The sequence below is a fragment of the Stylophora pistillata genome, chromosome 1 (genome assembly GCF_964205215.1).
Source record: "Stylophora pistillata chromosome 1, jaStyPist1.2, whole genome shotgun sequence".
Taxonomy (NCBI): domain Eukaryota; kingdom Metazoa; phylum Cnidaria; class Anthozoa; order Scleractinia; family Pocilloporidae; genus Stylophora; species Stylophora pistillata.
Window position 1 is genome coordinate 25,447,887 of NC_142519.1, and position 21,410 is coordinate 25,469,296.

The window sequence follows — 21,410 nt, forward strand, 5'->3', positions numbered from 1 at the left end:
GAGGGGCTGATTTTGGTCAATGTGCGAACCTTAATCCAGCTCTATGTTACCTTACCACGCCCTCGTGGGTAACAGACAAATTTTCAACCTCTCGCCACTAGGAGTTTCAATAGAGAGATTTAGCTCTGCGTTTACGTGAAACGGCAAACGTCAGCTTGCCCTTTTACGTCTCAAGTAAAATAGCGTGAACCTTGCTGCTTTTGCTTCGCGTGAGCTCACGTTATGGTTGATTTGAAGGCGCCCTTGTCTGACTTACAAGGAATAGTTTTTGTGCCCCTTTTCCGGCAATTAACTTCTACTCTTTGAGATAAGAAGTGAAGAAAATTTTACGTGCCGTCAAACGCAAAACAGATTACTTTCACTTAGAAACGGCAAAGCACAACCGGCAAACGTGAAAAATGGCGGCAAAACAAGGTCACGTGGTCCCCCTTGCCGCTCACGTTTCACGTAGACGTGGTGCTAAATCTCTCGAATAACTTTTTCCGAGCGGCTGCCGACGGTGTAATAGGCAGCTATGCTCAGAAAGGGGCCGTGAGGCGAAACCCAAACACGAGAGTCTGGTCACAAGTTAAACAGACGGCGGTAAGAAGTGAAGAGAGAGGTATGCTCTTCCTAAGTCTATCCAAAGATGTCCAATGTCCAGGGGGGAGATGCCCTTTATACCAATTTAAGTCACTGTGCCGCCATTCATTATGATGATAGATAGAGGTAAGAGACAAACTTAGGGATAGTCCATCCTATACTGGATAACTTATCAAGTCAACACGAAGAATAGCCCGTCCTGGTATTAATAATGGTATCGATCTAGAACTGGAACAAGTCATTCACATGCCGAACAAGTCGCTCCGCCGGCACTGGCCGAGGAGGGTTAGATGCTTAAAATCTATGCGGTCAATATGACGGTTAGAAAGGATTTTCCAAGGGCGTCTGCGTCTTAAATTATGACCAAGGGCGTCTGCGTTTTACTGCAGACACTAGACTCTGTGTTTGGAAAAGACAAAAATAAACTAGTAAGAGAAAGATAAAACGTGTTCGGCGTTTGAGATAAGGGAAATTGGCAGTGTATTGGTGACGCTGCAATGAATACTCTAATTTGCAATCCTCATTTCGGAATGATAATACCCATTTTTGTCCCAACCCTCACTCAATTACTTTCGCTATGATTAGAATACCTATTCAAATTTCTGCACTGAACAGCACAGCAACCTATCCGATAGGTAAGGATTTACTGTCTAGATGAGCGCGGCGCAGCCCCTCCCCGTGAAAATAGCAGCACTGAAATGTGGTTCAATTGTGATTAAGAACTTTATATGTGGTTTTTGTGGTTTCTGCCCCGATACAAAAGCTATTCTTAGGTTTAAGCTAGGGTGGTTGACAGTATAGTAACTAGCTCAGTTTAGAGTGCGTTTTTTCAAACCTGCATATGCAAACAATCCTTAACTGCTTAAGCAAATTCCCAGCCATCATTAAGTAGTTCCAGATGTTATCTCTGACTAAAGATGTTGCTACGCCAATTATAAAACCTCTCTGTACGAACATCCTTAATCCTTTGACCGCCCTTAGATTGGATGACTAGTAGCTAATTTCTCCTTACAATATCACACTTGAATCACGCATTAATTAAGGTCACAAGAAACTGAATAAAGGGAATGACCACGAACCATATAAAGAAGAAACTCTAGACTGTTAAATTCTCCTTGTCAGCACCCTTGGAAATGTGTGAACTACAGTATGGAGAAAATGCATAATGATGTTAGGGTGTAAAGGGGAAACTTAAACTGGACGTGCTTCTATATCAAAAATGAACTCGATGATCCCAGTTTATCAAGGATTTAAAATGAGCGTATCAAAACTCATTTTTCGACGCTTTGCAAGAGGTAAATCTCCATTTTTTCTAATGTCGTTCAACATACTTTGAGAACTAAATTTTTCGAAATACCTGTTTCACTTGAAAGGGTTTTGTTTACACTTGGTGTGTTGCTTGGTAACATCCTTCAAATCTACGGGTTGAAGTCAAAAAAACACCTGCAAGTCAAATATGAAATAGCCACCTTCAAGAAGCGGTTATGGCCCTTCTAAGATGACAAAAAAGTTGTTAGGGCGAAGTAAGGATATCGTGAGGATAAATTATGGTGTAAAACAAAGTTTATGGCTCAGTCTACGGGAGACTTGGAGTCGGGTTTAACCCGGTTTTTAAGCACTTTATATGCTTGCTTTCGCTTTATGTCAAGATTTCTTGTTTTATGCCAGTTCTGCGAATGTCCGACACCAGGGAAGAAGTGTAAAAAGAAGGTGAATGGTGATGAAGATATTTCATCGGAGACAACAAATCGTCAGGGGAATAGGATTTCCAGGGCTGTATACAGTTTTCCAAAGCGTTATATATTGGCCATAATGACTTTTCTCGGATTTATGAACATGTATGCGTTGCGTGTTAATTTGAATGTCGCTATTGGTGCAATGGTTAACAACCACACCGTCCATCAAAGAGGATACACTGTTACCAGGGTAAACTTTTATCGTAAATACCTTTTTCATATGCTACTCATAGGATCGATATCTATTTTATCAACAGGATATGAGCCGAGGTATATTTTCCTTTTTATTTGATTTTTAGGTTAATGAAAGATTTATGTGCTGTCTTTTGTTTTCGGTCAAAAAGCAGGTCTTGAATCAAAATCTTCACCATTTAGAATTACAAGATATAGCATGGCATGCCTTAAAGTCATCGGAGAATATTTCTAAAATGATTTTTATGTCCTTGATATAAGTCAATCATCAAGACGGTACTATGGATTTTTCGGATTTCCTTTTTAAAAATGCTGGTTTCCAATCTGCTGTTAAGTTTTGTTACCTTTTTTTTACCTGTTATGGGGAGGATATCTTTTTACGACTGCACATAGGTGTGAAATTAATATTGTGACAATGCTCTACTCATTAAAATAATTGTGTTACGAAAAGCGTTTTCTCACTGCTAGATCTCGTGACTGAAGAAAGAACTGACCGTCGAAGTCTCAGTTTAGTAAACTTTATCACGGCAGTTTATTAAACCTTTTAGCTCAGTTCATAAACAACTAAGAATTCATGTTCCCGCCAAAACAACATGACAGTCTGCTTTAAAGCCAGTGAGTTTGCCTATCTATTGAATTTACTAGTTCACTTATTTTCCGAAAGTTTGAAGCCAAGGTATCCTAGCTTGCTCAACTTTCCGACACACCTCTCAAATTGTTATTGCGCTGTGGGAAAATTATGACCAAGTGACATCGTCACTCTTAATTATTAATTTTCAGGAAGCGGAATTTGATTGGGATTCAAAGCTTCAAGGTAAAAAAAAAAATTCAAATTCTATTGATCTTCCACAAGTTTTGTAAGCTGTTTCTTCTGCTTGGTCGAAATTCTTGCTAAAGTTATCTAGTTAGCTGAAGGACACTTGTTGTTCATCGCCTTTTATCTCTTGCAAATTTTGTTGGACAATTATTTCTGGAATCATTATTGCGATAAAATCAAAGCTACAATTGCAAAGAGGCATTGAATTCAATAATACATTAACCGCTCTACTTAAGCTATGAACTCTTTGAAAGAAGTTTCAACCTCCTTTCCATCACATCTGTAATCTGCATTATAAAACTATGACTTCTGTCCTCATCATTCTCTGCGCAGGTATTGTTCTTGGCTCATTCTACTATGGATATGCTTTTTTACAACTTCCGGGTGGCTGCCTCGCTCTCAAGTTAGGCGGTACGAGAATATTCGGTTACGCCATCTTTTTGGCTTCCATGTTAACACTCCTGACACCAGTGGCTACGCGTTACAGCGTGTACGGCATGATTGCTGTCAGAGCGGGAGAAGGACTTATGCTAGTGAGTTATAAAAGTCGTCAGTTATCCATTTTATTACACGACTCGGACAGTCAGAGGGCCAATAACTAAAATCAACCAATCAAAATGCTCTATTGCCGGTCCAATATTCTCTAAGTATTGGACCTGGCACTGTCCCGAATAGTCCCGAATGATACCGCACTTGTGTCCCTTTGAACTTCAGTCGTATAATAAATCTCTTATTAACCAAGCTTGCTGGGGACGGTACTGGAAGAATATCGGCCCTCGGTCTTTTTTATACGGACCGAGCGCAGCGAGGTCCGTACCGTCAAGACCTCGGGCCGATATTCTCCCAGTACGGCCCTCGCGCTTGGTTGATAAGATATATTACATGACTTTCTACGAACTGTCGCTCAACTTCTTAATTCAAGAATTACATTCAGCCAAGACAACATAAACAGCTCAAGGTCTCTAGTTTCAGCCTTTTTTCAAGCAAAATTTAAGGATCTTTCACAAAGGGACAACTGCTGAACTGACCCTGGGAGGAGAGAAGAATTAACCTTAGCAATCTATAAAGTTCTTCGGACAATTCCTGCAATTCTGTTTACTGGCCATCGTCAGATAAGTGAAACATTACCCAATGTACCCCACCAAGAGAAAACAGACCTTTTATAATTTTGGGATTTTTCGTCTCCCTACCCAAGTAAACATAACTCAAATCTAATTATAACATTTTTCATTCGAGACAACTCGTGATGTGAAATAACTGTTGATAGGAAAACGAACACTGCTTGCATTCAGCATGATATTGATAATTCTCCGTCGTCTCTTAGCGTATTGTAGCTCACCCTTTAACTATTAAACCCGCCAACTGCTCTGTTTGGGAACAAGTTTCATCATTAATGAGTTTACCTTTCATGTTACAGGGCGCCGTGTTTCCATGTAACCACGCTATATGGAGTAAATGGGCGCCACCACTGGAGCGAACAACTCTTGTTACCATGGCAATTTCTGGTCAGTAAACAGTAAACATTTGAATTGTCCACACACACTTTTAGTGTGAATGCATACTCAACTTTTAAATACTCTTACTTTTAGAGGGTTAGTTGACAAGTATATCAGCGATACTTGCCCAATAATTATTTCGACTGTACTTTTCACACTCTATAGAGCTGTCCGTCTTCTGCCTTGTTTTCAATAGCTTTTGATGTGATTGTCTTCTCTCTTACCGTACACCCCCGACAGTTTCATATATGAATGAATTATTTTAAAAATCTATTTAATTTTTCTGACAAGGCTGTCACGTGGGTACCATCATAACTATGCCACTATCAGGACTTTTAACAAAATACGGCTTTGATGGAGGCTGGGCCTCAGTGTTTTACTGCTTTGGTGAGTGCAGAGCCTTGTGCTTTTTAACTAATCTTGCATCGAACAGTCTCATTGCAACCATAAAAAATCGATTCGATTCGAATCGGTCTCCCACGCGTTTTAAAAGAGGAGAAAGGCTGATCCTCTCTTGTTTCAAACTACTCAACTCAAGCCATAAACTCAGGAGTTTCGTGTATACTCCGTCGAGGGACGGGAACAACAAGGGCGAAGTATAAGGGATCATGCGCGGTTTATAGAACAAAAAACCACTGATTATAATTTTGTTAAGAATCGCTTATGTACTGCGTCAAAGTATCATATGTGTTTTAACTTTGGAGGATGAGTTGAAAAATATCAGCCCTGCTTGGATTAATGGTATCTTTGGCATTCTGATTAAAATGCTGAATATCAAATAATATGAATCAATTTTTCCAGCCGGTATTCAATTTCCCTTGTTGCATTTTAGGCGCTGCTGGTATACTGTGGTTTGTTGCTTGGCAACTGGTTGTTCACGAATCACCATCTGATCATCCCACTATATCAGAAGATGAAAAAAATTACATCGAAAGCAGCTTTGATAGAGTACATGTAAGCGTCTTTTTTTTTATTTTTTTATTTTTATTTTTTTATTAAAGTTATGTGAAAAAGTTATAGAAAAAATTAACTGGACTTGAAATCAGGAGTACAGGTCACTGTGTAGTGTGATCATCCAGGCGAGAGTGATACCGAGAAGAACTGTTGTCGGTGGTGTTGACTGAGGACCTGAGCGGAAGTCAGAGTTGGACTCTGATGTCTTAATCGATTATATCCTCACCTTATCAGTTGCAACAAATCAGTTCATATATCCTGCGTAGACATTAGGACGGTAAACTACACGGAAAGACCCTGTAAACAAAGTGTGACACGTACTTTTAAGCTGCGAGCCGTGGGCTGCTATTCATGGTCAATTACATAACGTGAGTCGATTTGGATTAATCTTGGTCACTTTAATTTGCTTAAATCAGGCCTTTGAAGTACTGTGGACTCTAACTGTAGGAAACTGGAAATCTTACTTTTTCACCCAATCATAGAATTTTTTAATATCTCTTTAGGGAGATGCGTCGATACCATGGAAGTCAATTCTGACCTCAGTACCCGTGTGGGGAATCATGTTTGGTAACCTGGCCTCAGACTGGGGATTGTACACAATTCTTATCTGTTTGCCAATGTTCCTTCTTGACATTTTACACTTTGATATACAGACGGTATGAAAACATTTTGCGACCTCTTGGTATTGAGCTAGTCAAATTTCATACACTGTATTGATTGCTTTCTAAGTAAAAGAAACTCGGTTTGATTCACACCTACAGCTTAAAGAGGTGTCATCCCCGAGATAATTTTTTTTAACTTTTTTTTTATTCATATAAACTAGATTTGTAATCAATAAATTTATGTTTATCACACTAGATGGGATTCTTAGCAGCCACTCCTTTTTTGGTCAAGTCTCTCTCGGGCCCCTTCGGTGGCATCACGGCTGATCTGTTACGAAGGAGAGGACTAAGTACTAAATCAGTCAGAAGAATATACTTCGCTGTTGGTTAGAAAAGTTTTTGTAACCATTTTGTAAATTATGATCGTGTAAAAGATTCATCGTAATAAAATGCAGCTAATCATGACCCACTGGTGAAGTATTTGTTCGCGGGCAGGCGTGTTGTAGGGCCATATATTTATATTCAGTCATTTGAAAATTGTTTCAAATATTTTAGTTCCTTGTACATATTTATTTCTTTATTTCTTTTGATACAAAATTTCAAGTTTCATTTCGAACATGAAGACACTAGAGGTCACAATGTGCATGTAGCAATATATTTTCTGATCTGTGTTCGCTAACAAAACGACAAAATTCAAGACAAAATTCAAAATTCAAAATTTAACTGTTCTCTCGCAGAATAGAATTTTGAATAATTGATAGTAAGTGCGTATGCTTAATCAGGTGTCGAAGACCTAATTTCGCCATCAGATGATACTTAATTTCGTCGCTTCCTATTTTATTTCCTTTACCAGGAGCCATCGGGGCCGGCACGTTTATCCTAGCCGCAGGATACGCTAGCACAGCCCCTGTAGCGGTCACGTGTATGTGCATTGGGGTGGCAGCCTCTGGGCTAATGCATTCTGGTTACAATGTGAACATGCTGGATATAGCTCCTCGGTACGCATGCGTGATTATGGGCCTCACAAACACTGTGGGAACAATCACGGGTTTTCTAAGTCCAATGATGGTTGGTTATATCACAGTTAATAAGGTGGGTTAACGAATTATATGCGCGATGGACAACATCCGCATTTGGTGGATTTAGTGCGGTTTCTTTGTCCAATATCTATTCGTTAAGAAGAGCAAGAGAGTTACCCATCTTCCCAGAAGAAATTGAACTGGGATTCTTCCTACTCTATCTGAGTTGTTCCTGTCATAAAAGGGACACAAAAATGTCTCACTGAATTTTACGGAAATCGTGGAGTATGTGTAGCAGGTGGATTAAAGTCGCCAAAGTTGAGTCTAACCAGAGTCTAATTAGGATTCAACATGGGTCTGTCTATTTATTTTTTGCTATCACAATCCAACTCTACTGTCATCCTCTATTCTGATTATTTCCATAATCGTCCTTTTAATTACACAAGACGCGAAAGTTTGTGTACGTTTGTTTCCTCATTAGAAAGCTGAAGAGTGGCGCACAGTATTCTGGGTAACCTTTGTCATCTATGTGTTGGGAATGCTGCTCTTTTGCTTACTGATGTCAGCTGAGCAACAGCCGTGGGCCAACGGGCATGAAGGGAAGAAGATTGGGGAGAGAGAAGAAATCAAAATGAAGGAGGAAAGTTGACAAATCAGTCTGTTTTCATTGGCAAATCAAACTCTGATTCAAACAAACAGTGATGTGCAGCGAGTCGAACTCAGGAACTTCTAAAGCATCATGATTATCTTTTAGATGCAGTGTACAAAAGTAGAAAGATACTTAATACCATAAGCAGAAAAAAAGACGACTTAATATAAAGAGTGGGTACTACTCTCCCTGAGAAGGGAGAGTAGTACCCACTTCCTTCGCTCGGGGCACGCCCAGGCACCTTGAACCATAAGTTTAAGGCGCTTCGTTACAGTATGGACTAAGTCCTCTATATCTTGTTCCTGATTTCGTCTCCATTCTAACGGTGCATTATTTTTCTCGTCGTAAGGTAACAGCCATGTAGAGGTATCAGCATGTTTCCATACAAACATACGCTGTACTAAAGCCGTGTCATGAAGCAAGTTGATAATCATTTTTCCCTTGTTTCAAGTTTCATCATAATGTCAATAGATTTATTTTTGGATTGAAAAAGTTCTTGAAATTTTTCCTTGTTTAGTACCCTGTAATCACGGAATATCCCAAACCACGCTTTTATATAATTACGAGAGTCGACGATTCTTTTCAGCCAGTTGGACCGTTAAGGTTGCCGTGCACCTTCATGGGTGTCTCGCGTGCAAGCGATGTAGCGTGTCCAGTTTAAACTGTAGATATCTAGACCCCTATATCAAATTAAAGTTAATAGGACTGGCTATCAGACTATACCAAAAATTTTGAAAAAAATGAGCTGTCGAATTTTTCACGACTTCTAAATGCGAGCGCTCGAATCGCCTTTTAAGAGCTACAAGTCAAAGGGAATTTGTGCGATTGCTCTCAAATTTTGACAGTAGCTAGTTTTACATATAAACAACAAAAATATGTCTCCGAATTTTTTATTTCTAAATACTTTTTTTTCAAGAGCGATTTTTGTACGATAACAACACATTTTTTTAATCCTATTTAAAAAATGTTCTGTAACTTTTCACTGAAATTGAATATGGCAAATCGCAGACATGATATTTTAGCGCTTTGGCCCCGGAAACGGAGGAACACATTAAATAAGCGAAAAATTAAGTTCGTTTTAACATGTAACGTTCAAAGGGTGATTCGGGCGCTCGCATTTAGAAGTCGTGAAAAATTCGACAACTCATTTTTTTTCAAAATTTTTGGTATAGTCTGATAGCCAGTCCTATAAACTTTAATTTGATATAGGGGTTTAGATATCTACAGTTTAAACCGGACGCGCTACATCCCTTTCACGCGAGACACCTCTGAAGGTGCACGGCAACCTTAAGTCACGAATTGAGCAATGGAATACTTTTTCCGCGTTTACATAGCCTTATGCAAACACGAATAGGGCTGGGAGACTGATTCAAGACAGTTTTTCATGCCTGAAACGTACTTCAGGGTTTGCTCAACTTCCTAGAAATCTTCTACCTTCCTCACCCATCCAACCACTCCCTCACCCCCTCCCAAGTGTTAAGATGAGGCTATGCAAACACGACAATAGTATTCTATAGCATTTATCAAGTAATCCCCAAATATTAGCGTTAATCCAATACCTCGTAACCGTGTTTAGGTATTAGTACCAACCTCATTTTCGCCTTGATTAGTTTCCTTATCTCTTTCCATGCATTGAAGCTACTCGTTCCCAGTCCTTTTATTTTTTATAAATCCAACATGGCGCACGCCTGGGTGACGCGTGAGGAAGCAACCTTAATTAAGCGAATAAATCACTTTAAGAAGGAAACCCTGCTAAGTCATGGAAGAATTTTTCAAAGGAAAGACACTCGAAGAGATGCAAGCAATAGTAACTGATATCTTGCCTATCAAAACCTGAAAACACCATCAAAAAGGTACAGGTAGGAAACTAGAATGATTTCCTTTCTTAAAAATTACTGTCTAAAGGAGGAGCTGCTTCAGAATGAGAAACCATATTGATTTCATCTCGGTCATTCCAAAATATGCATGAAAATATAACAATGGCCGCATTTTGATATTTTAAAGAGTAGTTTAACTTTTCAAATGAATCAAGAATTTGACCATGGATGCTGCCATTTTGATCATTGAATAGCAACCTGGTTGCCTTCTGTGACGTAACACTTTGCGGTTTTAAACATGGCTGGGTACCAAACCATGTTGATCCAAACAGGAGTACAAGCTTAATGAAAGTGGGGAGGCCTAAAGCAGCAGCTGTTTGTGAACTGTGCATTTTGGTTCTCACCATTTCTGTTGAATATTGGTTGTTGTCATCTGTGTGTAATGAGGTTGCAAGGAATTATTTAAATTGGTGGCAAAGATGGTCAAATTTTCATCACCTTTTAAGACAGCTTTCAAAAGGATTATGAATGTGGGGTAAGTAGTAAATTAGGACATTTATGTACTATTGACTGAGGTAAAAATGATGTGGTTTTGTACACATTCTTCTCTATTCAATTTGTTGAAAATGAAGGCCAAATGGAGGACAAGACAGTAAACGAGGAAGAGATCTTTACCTCCCTAGGGAACAAAGATATATGATTTTGTTTTCTACTGCCCTCTATCTGGGCTGTATTTTCATAGCTATTAATAAAGGATGTATTCTCAATATGTCTGATAAAATTAGCCACCACATAAATGACCCACTTCTTCCAGCTTTGTTTCTTAAGTGGACTTCCATTACGTAGTTAAAGCTACAACATACCAGTATATTGGAAAGACAGGTCTTTTTGGGATTTTTATTAAATTCCAATGTAACTGGACTCAGTTGATAAAACCAAATTGAACAGACCTTTGCTTTGGTCCATAGAAAACCTTTGGAACAAGGGCAGCAAAAAAAACAACAACAAAAAAAAACATTGCAATTTTTCCAGATATAAGCACAGTGTATTGATGAGTCAAGAGCTTTAATCGAAAGCATTATGATATGAACAATTGATACTCGAAATAACATCTTCCTCATATTCATTATTATTATGTAGCAATATTTAGCTCACAGAGAAACACACTTTTCCTAGAACAGGTTTTGAAGGACTTGCAGCTTGAGTCTTGTAAACACATCAATCCACATTCTGCTATGCTATATACAATTGCAGACTTGATCACATGGTCTTGCATAGCAGCTTTGGAGTATCCTAACAAAAGAAGGGACCCATGATTTGTGGTGCCTGTGAAAATTAATAAAAACATGGTGTCGTGAAACTTATTAGCTGCCATAGGGTTTTGTTTTCTGTTTTGTTTGTACAGAGTTCAAAGGACGTTTGTGATTGACAGTTGATCACGAGACTTTTAAATTAATTACTCATGTGCTTTCTGATTAAGGACAGTTGTGAATATGAGTCATCAAATAAACACGTTAAATAATTATTCGACACATGGATAGAATTCTTCATATTGGACATAATCTACAACAGAGAGTTCAAAAGGTATAAAGTGGGAGGCAGATGGACACTTAAGGGTTATTACATACACTAGTATTAGGTTTACTTCACTTGAACATCTTACTAAAAGGGAGAGCCATAAGTTTAAGGTAAATGTTTATGCTAGTTGTCAATCGCATGAAATAAAATTAGTTCATTTTAAGAATGATTTAAACAATTCAGTCACAACCATAAAAATTTGCATAATCTTACATTGTCAAAAATGAGAATTATTATGAAATGGATCCTTAAACCCTAAATCTGCCCTAATTGACTGAGGTGTCCTTTCCCTTAAATTATCGAATTCATCAGGCTTTAGTTTTGCTGTGGTAACCGAATATGTCAAAACCTCCCGAGAAATACTCAAGCATTTTTCAAACACCGGTTATCAAAAAACAAAAACAAAACAAGAAAACAAACAAACAAAAATAGAAACTATGATGTATCAAAGAGTGGATGTATAACAAGACCATTTTGAGCCACCTTAGACACTTTTCAATGGCAGTGCACCTGATAGAATTTTTGTATGCACCTTGTTTTTTTGTTGATCATATGTAAGGTATCCTCATCTAATTCATGAACCAATTTCAATTGAGTGTCAGAACTAATCCAGTATTGCTTTCACTTTTGCTTAACTTAGCCCTGTGATTGGTCCAGAAAACTCCTGCAAATTTCTTAACCAATCAGATTCAAAATGAAAATCAGTCTTGTTTTCCTGCACTTCAGGCAGTTTGTTTGTTGAATCTTTGTTTCCTTTGTTCTCACTGTTCCTTATGATTACTTTAGTTTTGGATTTACGACAATCAGCTCAAATGAACACTATCAGTTGGTGAGACCAAGACAAGCTGTTACACCGAGCAGTTTATTACGTGTATGTAGTCCGTGATACCTTGTGGGCAAGGAGGATTAACTTGACAACTTTCTTCCACTGTAGTTTGCTTTCCTTCCGTTGCTGGATTACCCGAATCACACTCGGTCGTGCGATATCTGACTCCGATGCCACATGTTACAGAGCATGCACTGCAGGGACCCCATTCTAAGACTGCCGGCAACCAAAAGTACGAATTTAAGAGAAATAATTGTGTCAGCAGATTGATTAAATGAGGGGTAACCATAAGTTTTTTAATTAAGTTGGATTGTTGTTTAAAAGATGGGAAGCTGGAGAAAGGACAAAATTGGAAAGAAAATTAATTATTTTGACCCCATTGAGTCAGCAAAAGAGAAGAGAGAAGAAAACACAGTATGTCTTATGTAAATATCAGTTTCCTATTGTGCTTTTTGTAACTGATAAGGCTTTTTTCAAGTTTCACGCAGTTTGCTTTCTGTTATTGTTCTAATATTGTGCAGGAACCGTTTTGCATTATAAGAAAACAAATATTTAATTTTTTTTCGCTTTTTAAGCTTATTTCGTGCATTTTGTACTTTGCGGATTCTTTGTGCAAAAATTGCGAGCCGTTTTAAAAATAAGAACGGTTGACCAGAAAAATGACAACTGCTACTACAGATTGAAAAAATTCATCAGTGTTTAGTGTTTGGTATCGAGGAAAAGTCTCTATTATGATGACATAAAAATTAGCTAACTGATCTTCTCTAATGACTTCCTCTGGTTCTCGGCAAAAGGGAATGAAATAACAAAATATTGTATGAACTTTGAACTTACGAAAACAAGGAGGAATATTCGCTATCACATTCTGCACCATGAATATGTGAAGAGCTCCAAGATACGGGACAAACGTTGTAACGAGGGCCTCTACTAGTATTAACGGCGAGTTATCAGAGATGAACTTTGTTTGCATTTATTATGAAGTTAAAAAATTAAATGCTCAGTTTTTCTGTTGGTCCGCGAGTTTTTTTATCTCGAGATTTCGTTAATTACTTTCTGAAATCAGTTGAAAATCTCTTCATCCAATCTTAAGCTTTGTGTACGTGATCGATGATCAGAAATTAACTTGCAAGAACCATGTTATGATAATTAACTGATTGGATTTAACTTACAATAAAAGAAAAATTGTAATTATCTCTTTGTCGATAGGTGCGCATCTTGTTTCCTGATAGCATTACTATTGGTTTACGAACTGATACGACGTGAGAAGAAGTGAGATTCGCTATGATTTAAAGCTACTAGTTTTGAAACTGCATTTATAAAGGAAACACGGCATAATCAAGGAAAACAACGACAACCTTTTGACTTTTTAACATGGTGTTGCACTAGTTATTGGTTAGCTGTTGATTGTATTGTGTTGAGGAGTTGGAAGTATAATGTGTGGTGTCATCGAATCCTTTTTCTTTGTAATTTGAGATCTGCACCATCTGCTTCAAAAAAAAAAAGTAACAAAGAAAGAAGATTAACAGAAATCTCCGAAAAGAACCTGAATCTAGAAGTGATAAAATGTTACTACATATACAACGAAAGAAACTTTGTTAGGCATAGATCTTTCACACTATGTAATATGTGTTGTCGCCTAAAAAATATTCTGGAACTGATTTCATCTATCTTGGATTTCTAATGTGGCTCTCGTTGTAGGAGATGCGCAGATGAGAGAGTTCTCATGTCAAATGCTTGAAAAAGATGAGTTCGCTTCATGATTGGTTAATTTGGTTTACCACTCATGCTGAGTACATCAAAATTTAACAGCTTCTCTCCAAAGTTAAGTATATCTTCTCTTTAAGGTTCTCTCAATGCAAAGTAAATGCTAATCTGTTTTTTTTTTTATTGTCCGAGTTGGGTTTGACGCTATATTTGGACTAACAAAAGCCCAGATTACAAATGTGCACGAAGGGTTCTTTTTATTCTCTCTCCTTACAACCCGCATTATTTTTCTTGACTTTTCTGATTAACATACGCAACCGCAGCATTTAATTGTCACCGTTTCGCTCAAAGATTTGTATTTAGCGTCAGGTGGATAGAGTACAAGAAATAACTTTTTTTTCTTTGGTGTGTTTGTAATCCATTAATGCATTACATAAGAAAATTCATTACCTGACGAAGGAATTCCGTGTTAAATTGCACGCGAAGACCGATATCGGTTTTCAAATCCAATTTAACACGGAATTCACGAGTCAGGTGATGGATTTTCCTTTAATCGCATAATTGAATAGAAATAACATCAATAATATTGTTTGTTTTTATCCTGAGCGCAAAACAAAAGGTGCGAAACAATATCACTTAGCCTCATTTTCAACTCGCAATTCCACGCTAAATACCTTGCTTCGTTAACCAATCAGAATGCGAGATTTTATTCAATTATGCGATTCTAGACAAAAGAATGACCTTGATTTCGAAAATGCGCCTAGAGTTCGTTTTTTTAAACACAGCTCAAATAACAGGGTCTTTTTCGTCTTGTTCTTTTTAGTTGAAACGACAACAATTTTCAGGCCGTACCTAACGGTAAATTCGTTCAAGGGTGAAGTAAATGCGTTTACTTTTTTACTAATAACAGTTTTAATAACAGTTTTATGATACCATTAATTTTTCCCTTGAGGTATGTCCTAAGATTAAAATTGGATAAGATACCTGGTGATAGGTTTGGCATTGAGAAATAAACTAATTGTTGGAATTGATGACTTTTTTTTAATTAGTGCTTCTGAAAGTTGATCCTATTAAAGTGGAAAATACATATGTACGAATGGAATACATTTACTGTTTAAAGTATGATTAACATAAATTTTAAAAAAATTGGATTTTAATGCTTTAAGGCACTCGGTTGCTTGAAAACTACCACTTGACTACCTATATTTGAAGAAAAGGCTATGAGAGATTATTTCGTTTATACCAAAACCCTATGTGCGTCATGGATCGAAAGTAAATTGAAGACGTTTTTTTCTTAACCAAAAATGAATATTTAAATCAGAGTCAATGATGGACCAATATTTGTCACACTCCAAATGGTTATCAGACCGGTTAAAAACTTAGTTATAGCTGTCAGAATAGGTCACTTAATTTTTAATCACCTCATAGAGAAAATTCGGCAAATTTTTAGTACTTTAGTGGCCATAGTGATACTTCAGATAACTTGACATGCATTTGGCAGATGTCCAGCGCTGTGTGATTTGTACAGAAGGACTGATCGACTGCCCTGAATCATCTAATTTAAATTATCCAGCACAGAATTAAAAAGAACCCCATCGTTTGTTTGGGTAAGCGGTGATAAATCGAGCCCAACGGGTAGGTATGATAACACCGAAAGTCAGATCGAGATTTTGAAATGAAGTATTTTTCTGGTAAAGAAAATGAACTGAAGGGACTTTTCCAGTGTTAAGATGATGAAAGTCTTGTGCGCAATCTCCATATACTTGATTTTTTTCGTTCCAGGCCGTGAAACCAAGCAGGGGAAATATAAGGAAGGTGAGATTTGAGTATTTATAAGGCTTTTGTATCTTACCGTCTACATTTGTGATATTTGAATGTAAAGTATACCAATCGTTCTCGAGAGCTGGACGAGTTACAATATTTTTAAACATACACCGACTGTTGTGTGGACTATTACTTGAGGATCGAACGTACCTTTAGGTTAAAAATGAATTGATAAGATTTCCTGTAGATTATTCTAATATTTCCCGCCTGTTTTTAGCCTAAAAATAATTGCTAGTGACATAGATATATCTTGCAATTATCTATTTGGTGAAACATCGGTTTTTCTACTGCACTAAAGAATAGATATACACACTTCCCTGTAGACTAACACCTGACTAGATAAGGGATCGCACAACCGAATTTTTCTCCTCATTCTAATCTCAACATATCTTTAAGTTTTATTTTACATCAGAATATCTTAAAGTAGCTTAAAACTTGTGCACGTATATTTTTCAAAGGCGAGAGAGAGTCCTCTTTTCCTAGTAACACAAAATGTTCCTTGGAAATCTTACACTTTCTGCACGGGAAACATATTTTATTCCTGTACGTATGCTGCAGCTCGGTGTTCTTCGAACAGATTGGAATCTGAACTTACCACAGTTGCGTAGGTTCGAGTACTGAATTCATTGGAGAACAAGAAATTGGATCATTACTTCATTCATTCATTAAGCCCATCGCTCCTCCTGGAGCATAGGCCGCCGACAACATTCCGCCAGAGTGCTCTGTCCTGGGCTGCTCTTTCAAGTTGTCTCCAGGTCTTTCTCATCTTCTTGATGTCGGCGTCCAGGTCACGGCGCCAGGTTTCTTGGCCCTCCTCTCTTTCGCATTCCCTGGGGATTCCACTTGAGCGCCTGCCTTGTGATGTTGTTGGCTGGCTTCCTCAGGGTGTGCCCGATCTATCCCCATCTTCTACGCCGGATCTCCTCCTCAGCTGGCAGCTGGTTGGCACGCTGCTACAGGTCTGCATTGCTGATGGTGTCGGGTCAGCGTATCTGGAGGATCCTTCCCAGGCAGCTGTTGATGAAGGTCTGTACTTTCCTGATGGTGGTCTTCGTGGTCCTCCATGTCTCCGCTCCATACAGAAGTACTGACTTGACGTTGGAGTTGAACAGTCTGATCTTTGTGCGAGTTGACACCGCTTTGAAGCTCCAGATGTTCTTCAGCTACAAGTATGCTGCCCTCGCCTTGGCGATTCTTGCTCTGACGTCTGCGTCTGTGCCGCCCTGTCTGTTGATGATGCTGCCCAGGTATGTAAAGGCCTCCACCTCTTCCAGCTTGCTCCCACGTAGCGTGACTGGGTCTTCGCTTGCTGTATTGATCTTGAGGATCTTAGTCTTGCCTTCATGAATCTTGAGACCGACTTGTGATGAGGTGGCTGCCAGCTCTGTTGTCTTATCCTGCATCTCCTGGTGGCTGTGGGAAAGCAGGGCCAGGTCGTCAGCAAAGTCTAGGTCCTCTAGCTGGTCGAACAGTGTCCACTGGATCCCGTTTCTTCTGTCCGCTGTTGATGTCTTCATGATCCTGTCGATCGCCAGGAGGAAAAGAAAAGGTGACAAAAGGCAGCCTTGTCTGACTCCGGTCTTCACACCGAGGCTGTCTGTCAGTTGACCTCCATGGACCACTCGGCATGTCATTCCTTCGTGGAAATTCTTGAGGTTGGCACTCCATAGTGACGTAGCAGCTTCCAGAGGGTGTCGCGGTCCGCGCTGTCGAAAGCCTTCTCGTAGTTGACGAAGTTGATGTAAATCGAGGAGTTCCACTCTAAAAACTGCTCGACGATGATGAGCAAGGTGGCGATCTGGTCAATGCATGATCTGTTCTGGCGAAATCCAGCCTGCTGGTCTCGGAGGTGGGGGTCGATTGCAACTTTCATTCTCTCAAGCAGGATCCTGTTGAATACTTTTTCTGGCACTGACAGAAGCGTTATTCTTCTGTAGTTAGCGCAGTTGTTGAGGTCTCCTTTCTTGGGTAGTCTGATGAGGTAGCCCTCCTTCCAGTCTGCTGGTACTTCTTCTTCTTCCCATATCTTCTCGAAGAGAGGGTACAGCATCTCTACGATGGTCATCAATCATTACTTTACCTTTGAAAAAGTCGAAGCAAGGGAAGCTTTTGTTTCTTTTTTCTTTCTTTTTTTTTACAGCTCTAGCCATATATCTTGAAAGTAAAATGGCAAGGGGGGGTTTAGAGTGGTTTTAGAGTTACGATTTCATTTTTCTTCAAGTCTTTTTAAGTTATCTTTAATTGTGCAGTTGCAGTCAGTGACCAGATGTCACAGTCTGCTGCAATGATCTATATCCTACATTTGTTATTCGATAACGTTTCATCTAGCCAGGTTTTTAACTTTGAGAAATTGAAAAGTGTGTGTTCGACCAGGATTATATGCTATCGCCCAGATCACACAAACATCTCTCTCTTGAGTTTCTCTTACTTAACACTTCATATTAATTAATTTTCATCCTTTTCACCGCTTATTTACACGTCATTTTTGCACTTTGTTATTAGTTATTAGCTTTATTGTTTATATGTAAATACTTATCTTTTACCTTTATTCCATTGTTTCAGAAATCGCATATATGCGGAAATTTACTCATGAACTCTAACTTGAAAATGACCGTGGAGCGGTCGAAACATCGTTCATATATTTATCGCTCGTTTTTATCACTAAATGTTTTAGTAAGAACTTATTACTTCGTGAGGGCAATTGACTTAGAATTCTCAGCGGTAACTATTTGGACCACCTTCTTCCTTGCCATTGGTTTTCTCTCCTTGATGATTTTTTTAACTTGGTGGCGTTTATGGAAAAGAGAATTCAGATGGTAACCTTCGTATTGAGAAGAGCTCTTTAACTCATAATCCTCAAACTGTTTACTATGAAATTAAATGCAAAACGAAAACAAAAGTGGAGGGGGAAAGGAGTACAGGGGAGCATATAATAATAATAATAATAATAATAATAATAATAATAATAATAATAATAATAATAATAATAACTTTTATTTCTATAGCGCTCTTATCCTATGTTCATAGGCTCCCTTAACGGGAATTTAGAGAGAAGAGCCCCAGCGCGGACTCACGCACGCACGCACGTGCGCACACACGCAAACACGTACACGTTCCGGTGTTGAAAGTTTCGATAGCCCAGCACGAAATTATTCCCGGAAGATATTAAGTATCATGAGTTTTTCCACAAATCGTTTCACCAAAATCGCGTCCAGCGAAATGATATGTTATACGTCTGGGACTGACTTTTTCTTGAAAATTGGCTGGCTTATGTATTATCAGAATTCAATCACGGAGAACTTTGTTAAGATTGAAAGATTTTTACTTGTGCCAACGAACCACGCAGAAGCCACTTTGGCTTCTTATGCACTTTAGGAATCGATCACGGATAACTTTGCTAAGATTAAAAAGAACTTTGTTTATGCCAACGTACCGCGCAGAAGCCATTTTGGTACATTTAAGGTGGGGTATGCATCCAGCCTGGCTAAGTGTACAGTAAACATTGCGCCCCTCATGCGGGTTTCTAAACGTACTACCGCCTCTTAGTGAGAAACATGCATCTATTAAACAGAAGCCACCACAAAAAGGTTGGTGTCGCTTTTAGAAGGAACCGACGCACAAGTATTGTAAAGCGACTTCAGGGTTTTCTTTGACCTCTCCAGTTTACTAAGCTAGGAGAAGAGAGGAGCTTTCATTTTTAAACGCCGCTTGTATTAGGAAGGGATGTAGCGTATTTTGCGTCTTCCAACTGATATTTTAGTGGTTGCGTATAATTTTAAACTAAGATACTTTTTCAAAGTGAGTTTTTCTAATATTTTCCGGGCTTAATTCGTACTTGTTCGCTTTACCCAATGTTTTCTAATAGTTTTATTTTCTCAGTTCTAATTGGGATCGCAAGTATTTTTAGCTTTTTTTTAGCAGTGTGCAAATACCCGGCAGTGGAGCACAGACTAAATGCCTGGCAGTCAAAAATGTCCACACGATATTTGCTGAAAGATTTTCCAAACTCCTTAAGGATATCATCAATCTCAAGTGATTCCGAAAAAATTATTTGGTTTTTATATGGACGACTTTTCAGAAATTGTGCAATCGCTGGTTTTCGACACATTTCTGACCGAGCAATTTTTTGGAATTGGTTGCTTTTCTAAACAAGCATCAAACACTGCCACGAAGTTTGCCGAGGTATTCGGTGGAATTCGGTGAAAATTTTTTTGATTACCGAGTATTTAGTGTATTTGAAATTGTGTCTGGCAGTCAGAAATATTCAACGAATTCCCACAGAATACTTCACGTTAACCTGATGTTTAATTAGAAAAGTCAAGCAATTCCAAAAATTACGATAGCTTTTTAGTGAATGAATTTTCCGAGCTTGTTCATAACTTACAACGAAAGTCACCAGGTCAGATATGTTTTCTAAGTGTAGTTGAAACCTAGCGATTTTTGCTGTATGCACGGACAAGCTCTGAAAAGTCTTCCACTAAAAATCAAAATTGTCGGCATCGCTTAACATTTCTAAACAAAGATCTAATATTCTAAAGAAGTTTGAAAGAACCATTTAGGGAACACTCATCTGAGACCGTGCCCGACTGCCGCGCATTTAGACGCAACCTAACCACGTTTGAGATCACATTTATCGCAACCAGGTATACATCTTAGGGGCCGACCATTTAACTTTTGAGGCGGGGGGGGAGGGTGGGTGATTTCTGGTCATCAAGAAATTTTTTTTCTAGCAATCTGCTGTGCAGGATTTTTTTTTTCCGTTTTTTTTTTGTACATTTTTTCTGTTACATTTGGGCTGCATGCAATTTTTTTCTTCCAACAAGTGCTTGCAGGAAATTTTTTTTCAAAATCACCTACCCATTCCCCCCCCCCCCTCAAAAGTTAAATGGTCGGCCCCTTAGGACATTTTGTTAATTACAGTTTATTTAATCTGCCCTTGACAATAAAGCGGTTGACCAATGCCAGTCTGTGTAACCGTCAAAGTGCTGTTGTCGAATTTGTTTGTATGCCATTTTCACGTCGTTTTCTCCAAGCAAGAGGAGGAAAAGTGATTGGGAAATTCTTAGTATCATTTTTAAGTTTCGGGTGTAAGAACTGGACTGCTATGACAGGATCTGTGCGTATTTCAAAGTTTTATCGCTTAGTACGAATATTTTTTACGCTTTGGTTGTGGTACGTGTTAGTCTCAGCGCCGCCTCGTAGAAAGAAAGGTATTAGACAAGAATCTACGAAGTGATGATTCGATCCTGATTACTTATAGCTGTTGATGTTGCCAAAAGCGGGAAAAACAATGTTAGTTGCCTAATGTTACTAAGTGAATCGACCTTTATAGGTATACCACTCCCTGCTACTGAAATCTTGAAATTCTTCAACTTTTCTGCAGAGGTTCCCTTGTTTTTTCTCTGGTTACGATAACGATTTTTATTTTTTACAAGTTTGAGTTCGTGTTCTGTGAAAAATCTGCCATTTCATAATAATTTGTTATCGCGGACATTTGTGATCCTATGTGGGACAGGTTTTGGTTTTGAAAAGTTTATCAGTTTTTGTGGAAAGCGAAAAATAAAATCATGGTTATAAGGTAGACTTTGGACGCGCCCTTGTTTGGTTTATTCGT

The 21,410-nt window shown here is 38.5% G+C and overlaps 3 protein-coding genes across 10 annotated transcripts in view; 2 read left to right on the plus strand and 1 right to left on the minus strand.

The window, feature by feature from the left end:
- The first annotated feature begins 2,046 nt into the window (after positions 1-2,046).
- Positions 2,047-8,539, plus strand: LOC111329992 (putative transporter slc-17.2). The gene is made up of 10 exons (XM_088746834.1): positions 2,047-2,508; positions 3,291-3,324; positions 3,661-3,860; positions 4,745-4,832; positions 5,115-5,210; positions 5,656-5,777; positions 6,281-6,433; positions 6,636-6,765; positions 7,233-7,471; positions 7,880-8,539. Exons 1-10 carry the CDS (start codon positions 2,149-2,151, stop codon positions 8,045-8,047), a joined length of 1,590 nt encoding a protein of 529 aa, XP_088602960.1. The 5' UTR covers positions 2,047-2,148; the 3' UTR covers positions 8,048-8,539.
- A 697-nt stretch (positions 8,540-9,236) lies between these two features.
- Positions 9,237-21,410, plus strand: part of LOC111329967 (uncharacterized) — a 23,241-nt gene continuing 11,067 nt past the window's right edge. The window contains exons 1-3 of one of the 8 annotated variants that reach the window (XM_088746835.1): positions 9,237-10,399; positions 13,967-14,851; positions 15,755-15,787. Coding sequence is in view for 4 of the 8 variants with exons in the window: in XM_022934737.2 (XP_022790472.1) it covers positions 15,703-15,787 (85 nt within the window). In the remaining 4 variants the exon portion in view is untranslated. The other 7 variants (XM_022934740.2, XM_022934738.2, XM_022934739.2 and 4 more) reach the window with 7 other exon arrangements.
- LOC111329969 (uncharacterized) lies at positions 10,909-13,722 on the minus strand. The gene is made up of 3 exons (XM_022934743.2): positions 13,103-13,722; positions 12,332-12,484; positions 10,909-11,190 (listed from the first exon to the last, which is right to left on the minus strand). Exons 1-3 carry the CDS (start codon positions 13,236-13,238, stop codon positions 10,997-10,999), a joined length of 483 nt encoding a protein of 160 aa, XP_022790478.2. The 5' UTR covers positions 13,239-13,722; the 3' UTR covers positions 10,909-10,996.

Coding starts and splice junctions, on each gene's coding strand:
- LOC111329969 (XM_022934743.2), bottom strand. CDS start 13,238: ATGCAAACAAAGTTCATCTCTGATAACTCGCCGTTAATACTAGTAGAG. Junction 12,485..13,102: donor GAATATTCCTCCTTGTTTTC/GTAAGTTCAAAG, acceptor GGTTGCCGGCAG/TCTTAGAATGGGGTCCCTGC. Junction 11,191..12,331: donor TAATCCTCCTTGCCCACAAG/GTATCACGGACT, acceptor TAATTTTCACAG/GCACCACAAATCATGGGTCC.
- LOC111329992 (XM_088746834.1), top strand. CDS start 2,149: ATGGCTCAGTCTACGGGAGACTTGGAGTCGGGTTTAACCCGGTTTTTA. Junction 2,509..3,290: donor GAGGATACACTGTTACCAGG/GTAAACTTTTAT, acceptor ATTAATTTTCAG/GAAGCGGAATTTGATTGGGA. Junction 3,325..3,660: donor TTGGGATTCAAAGCTTCAAG/GTAAAAAAAAAA, acceptor TTCTCTGCGCAG/GTATTGTTCTTGGCTCATTC.